At 39.1% G+C, this 21,728-nt stretch overlaps 1 protein-coding gene across 3 annotated transcripts in view; it reads right to left on the minus strand.

The window, feature by feature from the left end:
• Positions 1 to 15,332, minus strand: part of RBM46 (RNA binding motif protein 46) — a 54,648-nt gene extending 39,316 nt beyond the window's left edge. For all 3 annotated transcript variants that reach the window (XM_069556637.1, XM_069556636.1, XM_069556638.1), the window contains exons 1-4: positions 15,181 to 15,332; positions 4,274 to 4,435; positions 2,919 to 3,386; positions 1,652 to 2,434 (exon numbers count right to left, since the gene is read on the minus strand). In XM_069556637.1, coding sequence (XP_069412738.1) covers positions 1,652 to 2,434; positions 2,919 to 3,386; positions 4,274 to 4,424 — 1,402 coding nt within the window. In that variant the 5' untranslated portion in view covers positions 4,425 to 4,435; positions 15,181 to 15,332. The remainder of the gene's footprint in view (positions 1 to 1,651; positions 2,435 to 2,918; positions 3,387 to 4,273; positions 4,436 to 15,180) is intronic.
• Positions 15,333 to 21,728: the final 6,396 nt, after the last annotated feature.

Genomic DNA, 21,728 nt, shown 5'->3' on the forward strand with positions numbered 1-21,728 from the left:
CAACTGAATGCCAAACATTCCACTTTGAAAGAATAATTGGATCCATTTTCTCTAAGAACACTGTTAATCATTTGCTATCCACCTTAATCTTATCTTTAACTCAGACTGTCTTTATTAAAAGAAAAACTGAAGGATTCTATTGAGTTGGCCAAAACGTTCGTTTCAGTTTTTCTCTATCATCATACAGGCTTCCCAGGGGACACTAGTGGTAAAGAACCCACCTGCCAGTACAGGAAACATACCCCTGGGCGGGGAAGATCCCCTGGAGGAGGCCATGGCACCCCACTCCAGCATTCTTGCCTGGAGAATCCAAGGACAGAGGAGCCTGGTGGGCTACAGTCCATGGGGTTGCAAAGAGTTGACATGACTGCAGTGATTTTAGCACGCATACACACATCATCGTACAGAAAAACTCAAACTTTCTGGCCAACCCAATGTTTTGTACGTTAACTGAAATCACATCTAAGACTTAATTAACTTAGATGATTGTAAAATTTCCAAATTCCAAACTAATAATTGAGAACACTGCTGACAAGTTTCTTGTAGGGAACCTCCCTTCAGCCCTAAAATTCTGACTCCACTTCCAAATCAGAATCTCCTAAAAGTATTTGTAATACCATGGGAGTGGCCATGATACATAAGCAAGTCTACAATGAGTACAAAAATTACTCTCCCTTTAACAACGATTTTCCTTTCTGATTTCCTCTCCCTAACAAATTTGAGAACGTATAACAGATGCACTCTTCAGCAATATACAACTATATAAAAGATAAATGTTAAGCTATGCCTGACAATTGCGATCAAGGACAATTACAATCCTTAGTAGGAGACCTTTCCATTCTATTGTGACTTTCAATAAGCCAGTATTCTTCTAATAAATATTATTTTAAACACAAAGTGATAACCAACTGAAACCTACAGCTGCATTAAAAAACGAAACAGACTAGTGCAAGGGGAGGACAGTCAGCAGAGACTAACACAGATCAGTAAAAACAGCAGAAGGAAGACACCAGAGTGGTGTTACATCTCTTTCTTCACAAGGCCAAATATTTAGTTAGCATATGGCCCAAAGTGTGTCTTTATCCCTCAAATGCTTTAGAGAAACTTTTTTTAAAGCATGAAATTAAAGAGAATGGTCATAAACATCTCTTGCTTCTTGTTTTTCATGAGTAATAACGACAGATTTCCAGATTGGTGAGCATAAGGTGTGTCTACACATGACCCATCTGAAATGCTTCTGATTTTAAGCCTAAGCCTGCTCTCAAAAAAAGATTATCGTGCAGACTTCACCAAGGATGTAAAACATTCTTATAAACTGGTTTAAGTAATAAATACTGCAACTTACACAGAAATTATTTCAAATGAGGATTAGTCACTACAAAAACAGTAAATTGATAAATTAAGATAGTGAACTCTCAGTAAATCAAAACCAAATGTTTCCCCCAGTAAATAATAAGTAAAAAACTAAATATAGGAAGATCAAACAAAAGTCTCAATAAAATTTAGCATGAGTTGACAAAACTGAGGCAAAATTTATGTTAAATACTCACCACTAATGTTGAGTTCAAACAAAATAAATTCATAAATAATTTATAATAATACTTTCTAATTTCATATTACACTATGTTGTTTAAAGTACTTATAAACTTACCCAAATGAAGTAATGTAAACTGGGCTGCCAGTTCCTTTGCATCTTCTAACGTAGTACAGAGTTTGTCTGGCATGAAGTAACTCTGGGATCCATTTGCAATAGCAGGAATAACAATTTTATATACCAAGAGTACTTTCCCATCTTGACTTGTTGTTGAATATAAATAATATTCTGGTGGTGCCCAATTATTTTTGTTGCAGTAATAATCCAAATGCATTACTGCAGAATTGAAATGATTGGATTTTAAAGAATACATACTAATTGGAGTAAGCTTTGTTCCAGGAAAAAACGGGTAAGTGCATCTTTCAATTTCAGGGGGGCTTGGGCTATGCTGGCCATTGAGACGAGCTGGAAGAGTTGGCGGCTTGCCTAGAATTTTGGGGTGACTCTCTTCTTTGTTAGCAAACACAATCAGGTTTTCAGAATTGGGGCTAATCTGACCATTAAGATGCTGTCTCCAAGTGTTTTCTTTATTTACGGGTTTTGCCAGTGTTACCTCAATACTTGCTCCATCAATGCATTTTCCATTCATTACTGACATGGCAGCCACTGCATCTTCTCGGTTGAAAAAGTGAACAAAAGCATAATCTCTAAGTTTCTTTACTCGCTCAACTGTACCAGGTTTGAATTTATTGAATTCTGCTTTAATTGTTTCCTCAGTAGTTGAGATCATTAAATTTCGTACATAGAGAACTTTAACTCTCTGCATGGTTTCCTCATCAACCTCTTTCTCTGGGTCAGCCCAATCCACCTGAATGGTATGGCCCCACAGTTGGAAGGTTCCTGTAAAAAAATAAATTAATTTGAAGACAACTAAAATAAATCTAAATCAAAAATAAGTAAAACTGTTTCTCCAAAGAAACAGAAACTCAAATACATATAATGTATTTGGTAAAGTATTAGTTTCCTATTCACACAAGTTTTTACTAAGGTGAACTGAGACAGACTTACAGTGAAATTAATTTTGAGAGTCAAAAGAACAAATACAATTCAAGACCTTTATTAGAAGGATTAGGTACTGTCCTTATCAAACAACAACTAAGAGCTAAACAAAACTGTATACATTCAGTAAATCAGTAAACTGTTAACAAATGATTCATTATATAGGATCATATTCTTTTAGAATTATTTGTTTTACTTTCTTAATTTCTATTCCTCTTCAAGGGCACTACATATTTTTATAAATTGATCTACGAGGTACTGCTGTTTTTTCAAATGTATAGTAAGGTTCACACAGAAAAATAAGCTTTGAAAAGGATGAATTTACCTGGAATCAGTTTCCTCCTAGCCATAGCAGCAGCTCTGTGAGATTCATATTCCACAAATGCAAAGCCACGGTTCTTGGTCTTATCTGTCGCACTTGGGTACACGATGACGTCTACAACTCCTTCTGTGACTTTCTTCATTTCATCCAAGATTTCTTCTTTCCTCTTTTCTTTCGGAATAGCTCCAATAAATAATCTGCAGTTATCCAAGCTTACACACACACCGATAAATTTCCCTGGTCTAATTTCATAATTATTAAGAATTCTAATGGCTAACTGGGCTTCCTCTTTTGTGGTATACATCACAAAAGCATAACCTCGATTTTCACCACTAAATTCCATCATAAGTCGAAATTCATATATTTTCCCAGCTCTTTCAAATACAGGAACTAACTCATCTTCATACATATCACGAGGTATTTTTCCTACAAAAACTTCACAGCCTCGAGGCGGAGGTGGACCTTCCCAGCCTGAAAGACAAAAATAGACAAATTCTAATAAGGTATTTATGTTTACTATTCAGTAATTCATTCCACAGATTTACTGTGAGCCTTCTATATGCCATGCACTATTATACATACTGGGGATACAACAATCAACAAACTAGAAGCCTCCTTCCTTCATGAAGCTTACATTCAATAGAAAAAGACGACAACGAGTAGTGAGTGCTATGAAGCAGAATAAGGCCACAGAGGGTTGATATTTTTGGTAATCAGGCACATCTTTTCTAAGCACATGAGGTTTAAGCAGAGACCTGAATCAAATGAAGGAATGAGCCTTGAGAACATATCAGAAAAGAGAAAAGCAAGTGCTTTTTATATGAGTTATATTAGAAGAGCACACAGCAAGAAGGTCTGTATGGGAAGCGCATACTTGAGGGAGGAGTCAATGACAGGCAAAGCAGCCATCACTGCCGTTAGAGGCCATGATTCTCGTTTAAGTCTCACACAAAGTGAACCGGAGGGTTTTGAGCAAGGAAACTGTACTGGCTACTGGTAGAAAGGCAAAACATTATATCTAATAATCTGCTTGCATCTAGCATAAACACCACTCCTCCACTTGTTACTCTTTCTGATTCCTCCCCAAATGCCCTCCCCTTTCATAGCTAGAGCCCACTTTCCCCTAATCCTGACTTATTTCTTAACTGCTACTTAAACCATCAGTAGAATGTTCAGGGAAAGACACACATAACAAACATAATCTACCTCCTCTCCTTCACAACAGTAAAAATGACTGCTGAAGTCTTAAAGCGGTTTCAAGGAAAGAGCTATTTGTTTGGGATACTTGTGGAGATATGTATCTAATGTAAATGACTGCATTAAACATCCAATCTTTTGAACATAAAAAAAATCCACACCTGGAGGTGGACCACCAAACTTTCTTTGCCCGTTTTCTTGAACCATGTTGTATCCAGTCTTTTCCATCAAAGCAAGCAGCGCCGCTTCATTCTGAGTACCAGTCCGCACTTTGCTGCACCCATTTGTCCCATCTACAGTTTCTTCACTCATGGCTGCAGCTCCTAAAGCAAAGTTTAAGAGAAGTGTTTATGACATGGAGCTCCAGGAGGAACCTATGAAGCATTTCTCTGAGACACAAAAAACCAAGAATAGTTGTGGCTGCCATATTCAGAGATCACTGAAGCCTTGGCCCCAAGTTCTTCCCTACAGGGGAAGCTGGAAACCTCCTTTAATGTCTCTAATCAGTTAAGCAGTACCTTTATAAGGCATGAGCTACAAAGAAAGGGATGCAAAAGTGAAAAAGACAAAGGAACAACAAAAACAAATGTGGGAAAACAGGAGTAAGTGAAAGGAGTTAGAGGAGAAAACAGCCAGCAGAAATAGTAACGAAGTATCCAGAAATTCTAAAATGATCTAGCTAAAATTAGGTGACCTGAGAAAGTCCTTCTTAGTTCTGAAATATCTGAGTTTTCTTCTGAGTGATGAGAAACATAGCTACAAACATCCATTATCATATATACCATACCCACAGAGTCTCTTTACAGTTCCTCCCAAGCTATCCAGTTGCATCAATGATACACTTCTGGAAACAACATAGAAGGAAAGCAGCTCATGCACCCACACAGCTAAATGTAGCAGTCCAAGGCTCTCTATTAAGCTACCGGTTGTTATCAAACTGCCTACTGAGTTTGCCTAGCAAGCACTAAGAATGAGATTTTTAACTGGCATCTTGAAGTCAACAGATTTAAAACTGAATGTCATTTTATCCTCCAAATCTGTTCCTTCCTATTTTACCTTATCTCCATCAATTCATCTGGCCAACCGATAATGGCACCACAAGGATTACTTATTACTCCTTCTCCAAAGTGTCACAGCCAGAAACTCGGGGACTTAATCCTGAGGCCTTCCTTTGACTCAGCTAATCAGCCACAAAAACCGGCATATATTTCCTTCTAAATATTTCTTGAAATCAATCTTTTCCTGTATATCCCCACAGCCTGTTCTCAATTATATCTTACTTGAATCAGCATAGTCATTTTTCATTGCTCAGGATCCATAGGGGATGATTCTAGAACTCCCAAGGACACCAAAACCCACATATGCTCAAACCTCACATAAAACAGCATAGTTGTTTGCCTATAACCTCTGCTGCTGCTGCTGCTAACCTATGCATATCTTCCCATATACTTCAACCATCTCTATAGATCACTTACAATACAATATAAACATAATCTAAAGAGCTATAAATACAATGCAAATGCTATATATGCCAGTATGTGTGGCAAATTCAAGTCTGAGGAACTTTCTGGAACTATTTTTCAAATATTTTTGATCAAACGTTGGTTGAATTTGCAGCTGTGGAACCACGGATACAGAGAGCTGACTATGCTAGGTTCCTAACCATTGTTCCAGAAATTTTGTCCCTTTCAGACAAAATCTCAGTGCTGTCAAGATGATATAAAAATATGTACCTGACTACTTTGAAACAGATCAAAACTAAAGGGGAAATGAGTGAATTTACTTTATCTTAGAATCAAGAAGGCTCTTCTAAGAAATGAACAAAAAAGTCTCAAAGAAAAATAGTACTAAATTACTTTTACTACCCTGCTGGTTCCAATGGTAAAGAATCCGCTTGCAATGTGGGAGACCTGGGTTTGAACCCTGGGTTGGGAAGATCTCCTGCAGAAGGGAAAGGCTACCCACTCCCATATTCTGGCCTGAAGCGTCCATGAGGTTGCAGAGCTGGACACGACTAAGTGACTTGCACTTCATTTTTACTACATAAGTAGTAACTGTTTTGAAGGCAGAAAATTACAGACGGGGGGAAATGATCTGCCGCACAACATAATAAAAACCTAATTTTCTTACAGTAGAAAGAGCAGCATGGTATCATAATCAAGAGCAAACTCAGGTACCTAAATGACTGCTTAAATGTGACCTCTGGTTCCTCCCCTTATCAGCTACGGCTTTGGGCAAGTTTGGCCTCAGTTTGTCTCTAAAACGAGAAAATAACAGTTTCTATCTATTTCATAAAGTTGCTGACAGGATTAAGCATAAAGGGCTTAAAATAGTAGTTTGCATATAAGAACGATAAATTTATTATCTAATTAATACAATAATATATATACTTAATGTTAACTTTTAGGAAAATAATACTATTGTATGATAAACAATAAAACAATTAAAAAAAAAAAAACTGCTGACCAGGGACTGCAAACATGATTTCACACATTCATTTCCTCAATGAATGTTTATTAAGGACAAACTGTGTGCCAGACACTATTCATTAAGTCTGGGATACATCAGTAAGGTAAAAATCAAAATTGCTCCCTTGCACAGCTTATACTCCAAGAAGAGAAACAAATGATAAGTAATATGTAAATAATATGTTAAAAGATAACAGGAGGAGGAAAATGAACAGGGTACATGATTGAGGAAGAGGTGCCAAAGACAGTGTACAATTTTAATCAGATAACTAATATTCAGAGGTTCCTGAGAAGATAACATTTGAGCAAAGAACTGAGGAACCTGGTCATTGCAGTTATTTGGGAAGAACACCACAAATGGGAAAATGAGGACAGAAGCCCAAGAACAGAAGCGTGCATGGCACATCTGAGGTGAGCAAGGGGACCAGTATGGTAAAGCCAAGAAGAGAATAGTAGGAGACGAAGTCAGCACGGTAACAAGCTGCCACACCACACAAATCTTCTAAGTCCGGTGCTAAAGGTCCTCAGCGTTGATTCTGAGTAAATGTGAAGCCACTGGAGATTCTGAGCCTGGCGTGCTGCGACTCATGGGGTCACAGAGTCAGACACGACTGCATGACTGAACTGAACTGAACTAAACTGATCTCTACAAGAGGTTCATGGTTTCTTGAAAACAAAATGTTGCAGGGTTTAAAAAAAAAAGAAAACCTTAGAAATTAATTCAATTATAAAAATAATAACAAAAACTGCAGAAACCTAACAAAATACCTGCAGACATTCTGTGGCTTAAACTCTGAGATGCATAAAAGCAGAGACTCCTATCTGCCTTGAACACTTTTCCTATTAACCAACACAGTGCTCAGCACATAGTAGGTACTTAGTAATTATTTGCTGGATGAAGATGCTAACAGAAAATTAAAAAAAAATCCTTAACATGATTTCATACACTCTGGGCATTAAATTAGAATGATTTTTTAAAGGAAAATTGGGTAATCTTATTAAATTCTAAAATGTGTATATACTCAGTAATTACTAAGAAATTAACCCACAGATATATTGTACAAGTATATAAAGATATAAACACAAGCATGTTCACTGAAACACTGTATTCAAAATAAAAAGTCTAAAAAATTTCTAGTTGTCTACCAATAAGGAATAATTTTAAAATTATGGTGTAACTACATAATGGAATGTTATGCAGCTATTAAAGAATGTCATACATTTGTGTGTGCTGATATGGAAAAATATTTAAGAAATATCACATGAGAATAAGTTGGAAAACAACACATTGACTATGTATCAACCATGTGTTTTGTTTAAAGATATATATGTATACACTCACAGATGCTTGTGAATACAAAAATTAAAGACACATGATTTGGAAAAATTTACAGGGAACTTTAACAGTAGTTATCATTTGTAAGTAGGAACTAAGAGTTAAAGGAGCTTAACTTGTCGCTTTTCTGTGAATATCAAGAGCATATGCTACTTTTACTAACGGTAGCTACATATGCTACCGTTAGCAAAAGGTCATTTCAGGGATTTTCCACTGTTCTTTAAAGATAAAACCTAAACTTTCTTTTAAAAGCGTCATAAAGGTCCTTTCCTAACCTGCCCCAGCCTCTCTCTCAAACTTCGCTCTTGTCTGTCAACAACAAAGCTCATGTAGTTGCACTTTTGCAAACGCACCGTGTTCTCACACACCAGCCTCTGCACAGGCTGCTCCCCAGTCCTCTCTTGCTCTCTTTGCCTTTCCCACACTTAATATTCCCCCCCCCCCCCCGCCCAAAAAAACCCAACAAACAGAAACAAACCATCGTCTACCCTCCCTTCTCCATGCTAAATTAGATGCTATATCCTTCTGTACTGCTACCATCTCAGAGTGCAGGACTGTAAGTCCCTGCTGTCCCCTCATCCCCCAACCCCTGACAGATCTTAAGCAGAGTCTGGTCTTTTATTCCCAAATCCCTACCACAGAGTACATTCCCTGGCACAGTCACTAGCTTGCTACTCAAAGAAAGAGACAGGAAGGAAGATACATTGTGGTTTAACTAAACATAAGGGGCGAGGGTTCTAGTTCTCAGTCCACAGATCTTTGACAAATCACTTTACACTTTTACCCTACTAATTTCTGAAATTCCACTGTACACTTATTTCTGCATGCATTTATTTAGCACATTTATACTCTGCATGATGACAAGCACATTACACACATTATCTCATTTAGTACTTACCCTCTAAGATATTATTTTCCATTTTAAAAATAAATAAGCTGAGAATAAGAGAGGTAAAAGTCATAGTGCCTATAAACTGATAGTGTTTGGTAGGGTAGACGTGCAAATTAGAGACCAATCTGCCTAAATATGGGATTCCTAAACCCCTACTTTATATTACTCTTATTTTACTTATTTGAAAATCTGAGATGTCCAGAAAGTAACATAATTTACTTGAGATCATATAACCTGAATCCAGATTTTTTTTCACAATAACAGTTTTTAAAAAATGTTTAAAATAGCAAATCAATTAAAACTACAGCATGATTTTTTAAAAATACTGTATAAACTTGGGCAGGGGGGAATCCATCAATGGACGTTTCGGAAAACTCCTAATAACTTCAAACTTTAATTAGAGATCTTAAAATCATTTAACTCAACCAACTTTGCTGCAAAGCAGTCACCCATCTTATTTTTGAATCCTTACAACAACATAACGTTGGCTAATTCTTTAATAAAGGTCTTTTTAACGAATCATTGTATTTTTCCTTGTAACTTTCACCTACAGGTTCTGACTCTATCCTTCTGGCCAAACTGAACATGCCCATTTCATATAACTGCTTTTGAAAAACAATTCTCTCCTTCTCCAGGCTTAATATTATTGTGCATGTGTGCTAAAGTGCTTCAGTAATGAGCTACTCTTTGCGACCCACCAGGCTACTCTGTCCATGGGCTTCTCCAGATAAGAATGCTGAAGTGGGCTCCCATTCCCTTCTCCAGGGGATCTTCCCAACCCAGGGATCGAACCCGCATCTTCTACATCACAGGAGGATTCTGTTTCTTTAATCCAACATTTTCTAAAATGATATTCCTAAAATGATTATTCCAGGAGCTATTAGCAGGCCTCAAAAATGTGTTTTATGCCTAAATACACCTGGGAATCACTATACTTCCCTCTTAGGAGCATCACAATGAACAAAGGCCATAAAAATTTTAATGAAAACAAATCTTTCCACTTTAAACCTGTGTTTCCCAAACATTTCAATATGATATTCTAGCTTTCCTTGGTAATTAGCTTTCTATAGAGCCATTTGGAAAATGAGTGTATTAACTGCCTCTTCTATGATAGTTTCAAGCTTCCTCACCAACCTCTTTCCTTTGAAACTGAAAAGGCCACCAGTGCAAAGAAAGACATTAGTGTCTGACACAGCTACATGACACTGACAGCTCAAATTAAGCAAACTGTCAAAAAAACAAACTTACATCTGCCTTAGCCTATAACAAGTAACCAGATTTTAGGCTCATACTAAATTTCATCTTCTTAGGTTCAACTCACCAGTTCAACCCTCCTCTCTAATCTTTTATCAACTTGTGCCCCATCCATGAAATGACCTCACTTATTCTCCTCTTCCAGGACACAACTTTCACATATTTTCAAGTTTAATTAACAGCTATCTTTCCAAATATAATCAAAAAACAACTTAAATCTTCCCAAGTCTGACTAGTGATAGTAACAGAATTCAATACTGGTTTAAATAGTCATCCTTATTCATCTTTGATTCAGAATAAAACATTCTGTCATCTTTATAATAAGAGTATCTACTCAATATTATTTGGGTACTGACAATTCATTTTAAAAATGTATTTACACTTGAAGAACAGGTATAACTGATATCCTAAAGAACTCTTGTTTTAAATAATACAGCTACTATGTAAAGGCCCATTTCCAGAAAAGGTAAAAAGCTGTTCAGCTTTTCTTCAATTCCTCCTTCCATGTTCATTTCACCATGGCTGGTAATGTCTCATTTCTCTTTATATGTTTTTCAGATTCTTCTAATTTACTGGCCTCATATATTTATTAACTGGCAGAAGTAGGAAAAAAGCCTTACCCAAGGAAAAGTCTTAAGTCTGTACATCCAGCTGTGTATCTTACACTATACTTTAGGAATATATTTTATTAGTGTCATATAAATCCAATAAACTATTATTAATACATTATTATAAAAGAGATGCTACTCTTTGACAATCAGAATCATTAAAGATTAGCTAACCAGCCTTTCATCTTTGAATAAACACAATTTTTTCTACTATCATTCCTTTAAAATTAAGAGCATTTTAAATGATATAACTACATTTCTCGATTTAAGACTGTTTTATTCTAGGTTTTTCCATTATACCATCACTGCTGACTTTGCAGTAAGAAAATATCAGAATTGCAAGTGAACCTTAAATCCCTCAAATTTTATACACTGGAAAATTAAGAGTAAATAAACTTGCTTAAGGTCATAAAACTAGTAATTGAAAAGACCTGAGACCCAAACCTTCAAACTCTTAAGAGATTTATAAACTCTGGCTCTCTTCCATCATTTATTCTGTGTGCTTAGTTGCTCAGTCCTGTCTGACTCTTTGCGACCCCATGGACTACAGCCTGCCAGGCTCCTCTGTCCAGGGAATTCTCTAAGCAAGAATACCGGAGAATTGGTTGGTTCTCCATGCCCTCTTCCAACGGATCTTCCCAACCCAGGGACTGAACCCAGGTCTCCCACACAGCAGGTGGACGCCTGACTGTCAGAGCCACCAGGGAAGCCCATCATTTATTCTAGAGGGACCTTAGCGGACCCCACAGAACACCATAACGGCCCACTGCACTAACGACATCATGTTGACACAATGTAGAGAAAAGCGAAGTGTGAGATTTCCATTTTTTAAACATGCTGCAAGAAAAAGGATGAGGAAAGAGAGACTCTAGTTTAATATGTTACCTTACACATGAAATTCACTGCCTATAAGCACAACAGATAAACACAGATTCTGCTTCTGTTTTATCCAAAACAGTTCTGGCCTTTTTTTTTTTTTTTTTTACTATAATGCACAGTCTGCTCCAAATGGCTGATTTCTGCAACCCACCCTACCCTCACAATTAGTTTATAGATATATATCTTGGTTTAGCCCACGTCACTGAAGTTGTATTTTTAAAGATATTATCTAGAGTCCCATGTTTAAATAATAGGCCAGACCCCATATTAAAGACTTTTTTTCTAAAGAGATAGTAAAAATGTATGCTATATTTAGTACATTTCAAGAAATCTCAAAATACAAAAACTTGAAATTACAGAAGTATAAGATACACCGAAGAATCACCAATCTCACTCTCTTTAAAAACAGAGTATGTTCTTATCTTAAAGTTTTCCAAACAAAAAGTAACATATACATATATCTAATTCACATTTAAGAAAGCTGAAAAATATCTAACATGAAGACCATACTTTATTTAGCCAAAATATGTTTACAAAAGAGCCAGAATTCAAGAACCTCAACAAGAAAATCATAAGTCAAATCCAAAGCAGGCATACCGTATTTTTATAATCATGTCAGAATATTTCAGAATCTGAGAATTACCAAAATTCCAAAGAGGCATAGCAGTCCTATACATTATGACAAAGCTGATATTATCAATTGAAGCTTCCAAGACTCAATTAGTCCTCCGTCACTTTCAGCTGTGATTCACCGTGCTACGTGTTTTACAAGGTTTTTTCCTTCCCCATTGACCCAAATAATCTGAGTAAATGAAGGAGGATCCTGAACATGAGAAGGGCATACCATGTTTATAAAAAATAACAAGTGGGAAGGGTAGATTAAAAGTTGTTGTACCCTATGTGGACTCTAACTTGCATAGATAAAACTCTTTTTTCTCCAAACTTTGGACTTTCAAAGATTTCTCTTCATCTCTATTTTAAAGTAAAAGAAGAAAAAAAGAAAAAAAAATCCACCAAAGTGGAAGAACCAAGATAGTTAGCCAATCACAGGACAGCAGCAATCTGAATCAAGTCTTTAGCCTGAAATGGTTAACTATATCTTCATTAGCATTAAGCATCATAATAACAAAAATCTCAAGTTTCAAACTCCTAGTGAGTTTCAAAATAGAAAATATATTAATGGAAAATAAGCACAATTTTAACAAAATTAATTGAAAATCATTCATCTAAAAAAATGTCAGTTGTGTTCAAGCTATAAACTGAAACTTCAACTTATCAATCACGTAAAAATTTACGAAGTTGTGAAGATATTTTATAAATTTTGATTTTTAAAAACTAATTTAAAAGTGAAAATATATTAATTTTAAAAATATCAAAACACACTTACAAAAAGCACATTAGATCTTTAAGGTATCCCTTAAATTACATGGCATTAAATTTCTGACTTGTTAGTTCAGTTGTTACTGACTGTGGCACATGGCTAGCAGGACAACAGAAATTTTTTAGCAACAACTCATTTTACTGACAGACTGCACTATAGCAATATGGTTGGAAAAATGAGAAGGATAACTGAAAATGTATGGATGTGTAAGTCTAAGATTATTTCAAAATAAAAGGATGTAAGTGGATCCATTACCTTCCACTTTAAATTACTTTTATTACAGATGAGAGCACATTTTTACTCCTACATTTTACTCCTAAGTTAAATATATCTATGCATAAAAAGTTTCAGAACTAGGTGTTTCACAACTTCTAGAAGCACCGTCAGAGAAGGCGATGGCACCCCACTCCAGTACTCTTGCCTGGAAAGTCCCATGGACGGAGGAGCCTGGTAGGCTGCAGTCCATGGGGTCACTAAGAGTCGGACACAACTGAGCGACTTCACTTTCACTTCTCACTTTCATGCATTGGAGAAGGAAATGGCAACCCACTCCAGTGTTCTTGCCTGGAGAATCCCAGGGACGGGGAAGCCTAAGTGGGCTGCCGTCTATGCGGTCGCACAGGGTCGGACACAACTGAAGCGACTTAGCAGCAGCAGTAATACCCTGGACAGCAGATTTAAATTCAGAAACACTTAAAAATTCAACTACTTTAAAAATAACTGAAATTAATAAGTGTCTAAAATATTGCTTTGAATATGGAAGCGTTATATGCTTTTTGAACTCAGGATAAAGCTATTTACAATAGAACCAAACCAAGATTCCTAACAACAAACATGACACCACTAAAAATATAAACCTTAATTTCGGTCCACAAATTAGGCATATTTTTGAATGCCTGATAATTTTTACCTCATCATATATTCAGTAAGGCTACATCGTATATTTCAATAAAACTCATATTTCACATTCATATTTCAAGTATTATGTCCAAGTTGAATACTCAATCTTAAGTCAAAATTAACAATCAAAACAGTGCTAATTACAGAACTGCTAATATTTAATAACTGAAGCACCAGTAGTAATCTTTATGTCTATGCAGGTCATTCAGTCGTGTCCGACGCTGCGTGACCTCGTGGACTATACAGTCCATGGAATTCTCTAGCCAGACTGGAGTGGGTAGCCTTTCCCTTCGCCAGAGGATCTTCCCAAACCAGGGACTGAATCCAGGTCTCCCGCAAGGCAGGCGGATTCTTTACCAGTTCAGCCACCAGGGAGGTCTCTTTATGTCTATGCTGCTGCTGCTGCTGCTGCTGCTAAGTCGCTTCAGTCGTGTCCGACTCTGTGCGACCCCACAGACGGCAGCCCACCAGGCTCCGCCGTCCCTGGGATTCTCCAGGCAGGAACACTGGAGTGGGTGGCCATGTTCTTCAATGGTACGTAATTGCAAACAAGCTAATTTTCAAACAATGTTTTAAATGTGTACTCTGGAAAGAAGTCTATGATTAGAGCCCATGATGAAGTTTAATCCTGAAAGGCTCTAAATGGAAGTTTGTCCAACTGCTTAAGATTCTTGAAAGAAAAATATATCCTTAAGCAAAATTCTATCAACACGCGAATGTTATTCATGTTAGCCTACTTTTACACGCAACGTATCCTGCTTCCGGGTTCTATAGCAATCCTCAAACACAAAGCGGCAGACCCGTAAAAGAAACCACGTCTTTGAAAAGCACCTGCAGATGCCCCTTCTGATATTGGCCCATGTTAGAATCGCCATACACGATAGAAGCTATAGAGCATTCATCAAGAGTGTAAAGAGACAGCTTAAAGAAACGTCGACATTAAACTAAATTCACATATGAAGCAAGACTGTCCAGATAAAACAGTTTCACAAGGATTTCAGAATTAATATCAATGCCCGTATGAAATCTAAAGTCTCCTGACTCCAGATTCAGAGGTCTTTTCAGTACCCCAAAGGAAGTATTTTTAAACTTAGTAATGAAAACCATCTGGCCTTAAGAAACAAGATGGTACCCTGCGTGTACGCCCGCCCGCACGCCGTCCATGGCCGCGCACTGCGAGTCTGGGAGAGGGGTCAGTTATGGTGCCCTCCGCCCGCAGCCCTCCGCTGTCAACCCCCGACACACGCGAGCCCCCGGGCAGGGAAGGAAGGGCATCCAGGGCGAGGGGGAGAGTTCGAGGCTCATCCCCGTTTCAATGACGGGAAGGACGACGTGATTGCCAAACCTCACCCAGCAGTCGGACGCCCGGGGCGCTGTCCCAGAGCCTCCAGAGGGAACGCGCGGGCCCGACAACGGCCGCACGGACGCTGCAGGCGGCCTGGACCCGCGGCGGTCGACGCAGAGAGAGTGTTAGGAGAACATGGAAGGCAGCAGGTGGGGACGGCCGGAAGGCGGCGGCACAGAGCGGAAATAAGGCGGGGAGAGGGCCCGGCGCCGCGGGCGGAGGGCGCCGCCGAGGGGCCCCGACGGGATCCCGGGGCCGGGGCCCGACGGCCGGACGGCCAGTGGGCGCTGACGGCAACCGCGGGTGCAGGCACCTCAGAAGGCGCCCTGGGGTGGGGAGCCCGGCCGAGGGCACCTGTCCTCCTGCCGCTCCACGAGACGGGGACGGGGGACGGCGCGGCCCGCAGACGCCGCCTGCAGCCGAGCGCGGGTCCCAGCGGCGCGGCTGCCGGGGCGGGGAGCTGGACCGGGCTTTCTGCGGCCAGGAGGCACGGTCTCCGGCCGTTACAGGCGGTTTGGCAGTGACCCCGCGGCCCCCCATCCCCTCCTCACCCCTTCGGGTCTTCAAATATTGGTCTTAAATCCGTGGGACCAACGACCACAAACCGCCGCCACCGTTTCGGGGACCAGCGGGTCGGAGCGGGGGTAGAGGGCGGGGGCGGGGCGGGGGGGGGGGTCGCAGCAAGGGGGAGGGGAGTCCACGAGGCGCCGCTCGCGCGGTCCTCGAGCCTCACAGCCGGGTTCCCGGCGGGCGCTGCGCGGTGGCCTAGGCAGCGCACGTGGAGGGACGTCTCGACCAATCAGCGACCAGCCCCAGGAAGGGGTCGGCGGGGGGGTGGTCCTGGCCCTAGGTTTAAATACGAAGGTAGTTCTTGGGCAGGGGAAGTGGGGAGGGGTGGAAACGCTTGGAATGACAGACCCTTTAGCCAATCGGAGGAAGAAGAGCCAGCCATCCGGTCAGGTGCGCACAGACTGATACAAAAAAAAAAAAAAAGATCGTGCTTGTTTTGTTGAGATGTTTATAAAGCAAGGGCTGGGACTTGAACTTCTTTACAATGTTTACTTGGGAAGAATGTGGATGCATTGTTAAAGTTTTCTGAGTTTTCAAGTCTTTAGGTGCTAGTCTGACCCAGCACGGTCATATATATATATATAGTGTGTGTGTGTGTGTGTGTGTGTGTGTGTGTGTGTGTGTGTGTTGACCCTATGACCCACGAGGCACCTCTGTCCGTGCTACTGCTAAGTCGCTTCAGTCTTGTCCGACTCTGTGCGACCCCATAGACGGCAGCCCACCAGGCTCCCCCGTCCCTGGCATTCTCCAGGCAAGAACACTGGAGTGGGTTGCCATTTCCTTCTCCACTGCATGAAAGTGAATAGTGAAAGTGAAGTCGCTCAGTCGTGTCCGACGTTGCGACCCCATGGACTGCAGCCTCCCAGACTCCTCCGCCCATGGGATTTTCCAGGCAAGAGTACTGGAGTAGGGTGCCATTGCCTTCTCCTCTGTCTGTGGGCCTTTTTAAATAAAGACTTGTGGAGGGGTTGGGGAAATATAATATAAAGCAGATTGCAGTAGACTCACAAAGTTTGAATGGTTTTAAGTGTACAAGAAAATGGGCTGAATCGGAGACCTAGAAACCTACCGCTGATCAGTTTGGAAAGTGATTTGGCTGTGGCCGAGCTGATGCACCAGGCTGTATGCTTGGGTAAAACCAGCTTTTCAAGGATACAGTTGTGTGGCTTTCTGCACGCATAATACTGAATTTTGCCTTCTTTAAAGATAGAGTTTGGGTTTATATGGCAGACAAAGAAAAAGATGGCTTTAGGAACCATCTCCTAAATAGACTGAAAGAATATTAGAACTAGATAGACCCTAGATCATGTAGCTTCTCCATTAACAAATGAGAAACTTGATGCACAGAATAATCCACTGAGTTACACAGTAACACAGCCCCCTAATTCCCAACCACATGATACTTTCTTCTACACTAGTGATTTCAGTTTGTTTATCATCTCCATATGTTGGAGGCCTAACGAATGTCTTAAATTTTATTAGTTAACAAGTGGGCACATATATATATATATATAAACAGATATGTACATTTAATATATATAGTAACATATTCCAACAGTAAAGAATGAGCAAGAACTTTAGAATCATACAGATTTGGGCTGACTCCCTGTGTCACCATTTTATGATTATGATACCTTGGAGGAATTACTTCTCTGAGCGCCAGTTTAAAATGGGATAGGGTGTTTAAATGATTATGCTAACAAATAATGACCTCTTACTGTGTGCCAGAAACAACTTTAAGGGATTTTCACATATTAGTTCATTTATTTCTCCAAGTAACTTTGGCAAACATGCTAGCCCCCTGCAGTCCCATGTTTCAGATGAAGAAAATGAGACACACAGAGCTTAAGTAATTTACTGAAGATCATTTAGCAAGTAAGTGGCCCTAGTTTGAAACCTGCAGACAAAACCAGTATGTTTTACTGTTTCAAAATGTGTGCAGAAACAAGTGCCATAAAACCCAGTGCATGCTAGATGCTCAAGAAATGCTCAGGCAGTGAACACCAGTTTCATTTATGAAGGTTGCATGCCTTCAAAGTACAGAAACCAGAATACCTAGACTGATAGACCATTCCTGTTGATACTTGAGGGTTTTGTGTTTTTTTTTCTAATGCATTTCTCTACTTTGGGAACCACAAGGATGATAATTATTCTCTTTTATTGATTACTATTTGTGGCTGCTCATTTATTTCTCTGAAAAAAAATTACATTTTTAATTTTCATGTTGGTACCTCCTCAATTCCAAGTAATTCATTCTAATACGGATTCTAAATACGTATTTTCAAAGTTCAACTAAAATTGTGTTAGACATATTAGTCTGACAAGTTTAGTCATTTTTTAAGGAGTTGCTGGAGGATCCTTCACTGTCACTGAAGTGGAGATGTTATCTTGTGAGCTGCACAAGACATTCTTGGAAGTAGACTGAAGAATTGTTTTACATCTCCAGTTTTCTTTTTTCCTTTTTCTTTTCTTATAAATATAAAGGAAACCAAATAAAGAAAAGTTCCTCAATAGGCATTAGACTCAGGCCAAAGAACCTTGCTTTAGATAAAACAGTATTACTTTAAGACCCCTCTGATGCTTACATTATAAGCATTGGTCAGATTCCTTTTGGAATCCTTTTGGTCAGATTCCTTCTAAATCTTTTATTGCTCAATGTACTCAGTCACTTCAGTTCATGTCCGACTTTTTGCAACCCCATGGAGCCAGACCCCTCTGTCCATGGGATTTTCTCAGCAAGAATACCAGAGTGGGTTATCATGCCCTCTCCCAAGGGATCTTCCCAACCCAGGCATTGAACCCAGGTCTCCTGCAACTCCTGCCTTGCAGGCAGATGCTTCACTTGCTGAGTCATCAGTGGTGGTGGTGGTTTACTCTCTAAGTCGTGCCAGACTCTTGCGACCCCATGGACTGCAGCCTGCCAGGCTCCTCTGTCTGTGGGATTTCCCAGTCAAGAATACTGGAGTGGGTTGCCATTTCCTTCTCCAGGGGATGTGCTGTACCATTGGGGAAGCCCAAATCGTTTATTGCCCGTAGCCTATATATTTATCAAAAGCTATTAAAACTGTGTTCTCTACCAGTAAAATTGAAGGAGTGACCTTTAGCTTTGTTTCTCAAGGCTCCTAGAAAGAGAATCTAAAACAGTTAAGCCAACTTGAATTATTTTTCAGGAAGAGATCCCAAGTTAGTCTTTGTTAGAAGTTTATTTGCAAATTTATGGAAAATGTGATCCAAATGAATAGGAAGATAAACTGTGTAGAGGTGTTTTTGAATGAAAAGAAGCTGAAGTTGAAAGATACTTATTGGTGAGGGACAAAGTAGAAAGGGAGCTCTGTAAATGCCAAAAAGGTAAATAATATTGTGGAAAATGCAAAGGAAAAGTTAGAATAAAAAATTGGAAGGGGTGTACAAAATATAGTTAGATAAAATGATCTGGATTACTATGTAAATGTATTTCTCCCCATATTAAATGCAAGCTTTTTGGATTAAATTGTCTTCATATACCTTCTATAAAATACAAAACCCCAAAAGGGAAAATTGTCTTCATATACCTTCTATAAAATACAAAACCCCAAAAGGGAAAGAAAAAGCCATAAATGTTTAAAATCCAACTTGGTCCAAATAAAGATAGAAAAGAAGGAAGGAAGTGAACAGTCTGACATGAAAGAGCATCATGCAGTGCCTGCCTTGTGTTCCATGTGTGGAGCCTTCTTTGACCATACCTGGCAGTGATGGCACAGATCCACCAAAAAAAAAGGCAACTAATTGCACGTTTATGGAATTAATGAACACAGCATGGGAGCTAGAGAACCTCCTTTAATTTGGTGACGCTTCAATCTAAATGCTCTCTCAAAACCCTTTCAGAAATATAGGAGCTTTTTCAATACTTAAAGTAAATGTGTTTCATTCAATTCTCTGACCCTTACTTTCTCACCCGGATTTGCTGCTTTGTGCCTGACGGTTTAATTTGAATTTTTCATAACTCTGAGACGTGAATGTCAGTACCAAGATGATTATAAAGTAGAATAGTGTGTTCTTTAGTTTGGGTGATAGGTTATACCACACCGTTTTTAAATCCAGTCAGTGTACCTCCCATGATTAACAACCTGTCTTTCCAAGGCAGCAAATCTTTTGGATCTTCCTACATAGATTAATGCTCTACATGAAGAATAAACCCATAGCTAAGGCCTGGAGACACACACATCAGTGGGTGGACGGATAAAGAAAATGTGGAATATATATATATATGCATACATACATAAATGCATATGAATTCATACAATGGAATATTACTCAAACATAAGAAAAAAATGAAATCTTGCCATTTGTGACAACATGGTTGGAATCTTAGGGCATTAGATTGAGTAACTCATGCATAAAAGACAAATATCTGATGACCTCACTTATATATGGAAAGAAAGAAGAAAGGGGGAGAGGAATGTAGGGATGGAAAATGGAAGAAAGAAGAAATGGGAGAAAGAAAAGAAGCTCACAGATACAGAGAACAGATTAGTGGTTCCCAGAGGCAGGAAGTGAAATGAAGGCAAAAGGGTAAAGGAGGTCAAAAGGTACAAACTTCCAGTTATAAAATAATGAATTCAAGGGAGTGCAATATGGAATGTACAGCATGACATCTAATCAATAGTACTGTATTGCATATTTAAAAGTTGCTATAAGGAGACAGTAAAAGTGCTCATCACAAGGAAAAAGTTGTAGCTATATATAGTGGTAGATATTAATTAGACATATTGTGGTGATTATGCTACGTTATATACAATGTCGAGTCATTATGTTGTTCACTTGAAACTAACATAGTGTTATGTCAGTTGCCTCAATTTTAAAAATTAATTTAAAAAGAATGGAGGAAGCATTATGCTGGAGTCACCAAAATCAATTTGATGTAGCCTTCCTAGTATAGAAAAAGTGCAATAAACATCAGAATATGCAATGCTAATAACTCACCTTTCTGTAGCATCATCTGTCAATAATGATAGCGCTATGCTAATCATCTGACCCTTGGTTTCCCATTTTCAGTTTAAAAAAAATCTAGTCATCCAATTAATTTTTTAATAAACTACAATATTAGAAATAGTATTAGGCCATACAGAAAAAAACATTTTCCCCCTCTGACTTAACTCATGACAGGACAAAACTGACATATGGAAAAATATTTTTCTGACGGAGAAGTTTAGAAATGTGAACACTTGGTTGGGGAGAGAGTGTAATATACTCTTTCCCGTGTTACCTCACTGGAGTAGCTGAATAACAAGGTACAGCGGTACCAGAGGTTACAGACACCGTAAGAGTCATGAGGCCAGTAGGGAGCAGCCGGAGCACTGGCCCCACGCCCCAGAGCCTGTTAGTGGCAGTGCCAGATCCCCAGCTGCTCCCCTCTGACTTCCAGTCTTATGTACTGGCTCTCACAGACTTTAAATTGGACTTTGAACTTTTACAGATTCTTTTTAAAGTGCCATCATAAATATATTCAATGAAGAAAATGACTTTGGCTGAAGCCAGCTTTGGTTCAGAGACATTAGTAACCCTGGGCATGAAGGCCGCCTGAGGCAAAGCAGCTCCTTCCTCAGAGGTGACTTCTCTTTTGTTGCTCCATTTAGGGTGGTGCCCTCTCTTGAAGACTCTAGCCCTGCCTGTCCAACTCTCATTTGTCATGGCAGAGGAAGCAGAAGGATACTTGTTCTTTGGGCCAAGAACAGTTTGCATTTTCTCATATGCAGGGACCACAGAGCCCGTGGAACTCTAAGGAGAAAATGTTTAAAATGCCTTTATAATCCACAATGCAGTATGCATATTTTAGGGTTTTTTTTTGGGGGGGGGGTTCTTTATTTTTTTTTAATTCAAGTATAGTTAATTTACAATGTTGATTAGTTTCAGGTATACAACAAAGTGATTTAGTTATACACAAACATATGCATGCATGCATCTTCTTTTTCAGATTCTTTTCCATTATAGGTTATTACAAGAT

The sequence above is a fragment of the Ovis canadensis genome, chromosome 17 (genome assembly GCF_042477335.2).
Source record: "Ovis canadensis isolate MfBH-ARS-UI-01 breed Bighorn chromosome 17, ARS-UI_OviCan_v2, whole genome shotgun sequence".
Lineage (NCBI taxonomy): Eukaryota > Metazoa > Chordata > Mammalia > Artiodactyla > Bovidae > Ovis > Ovis canadensis.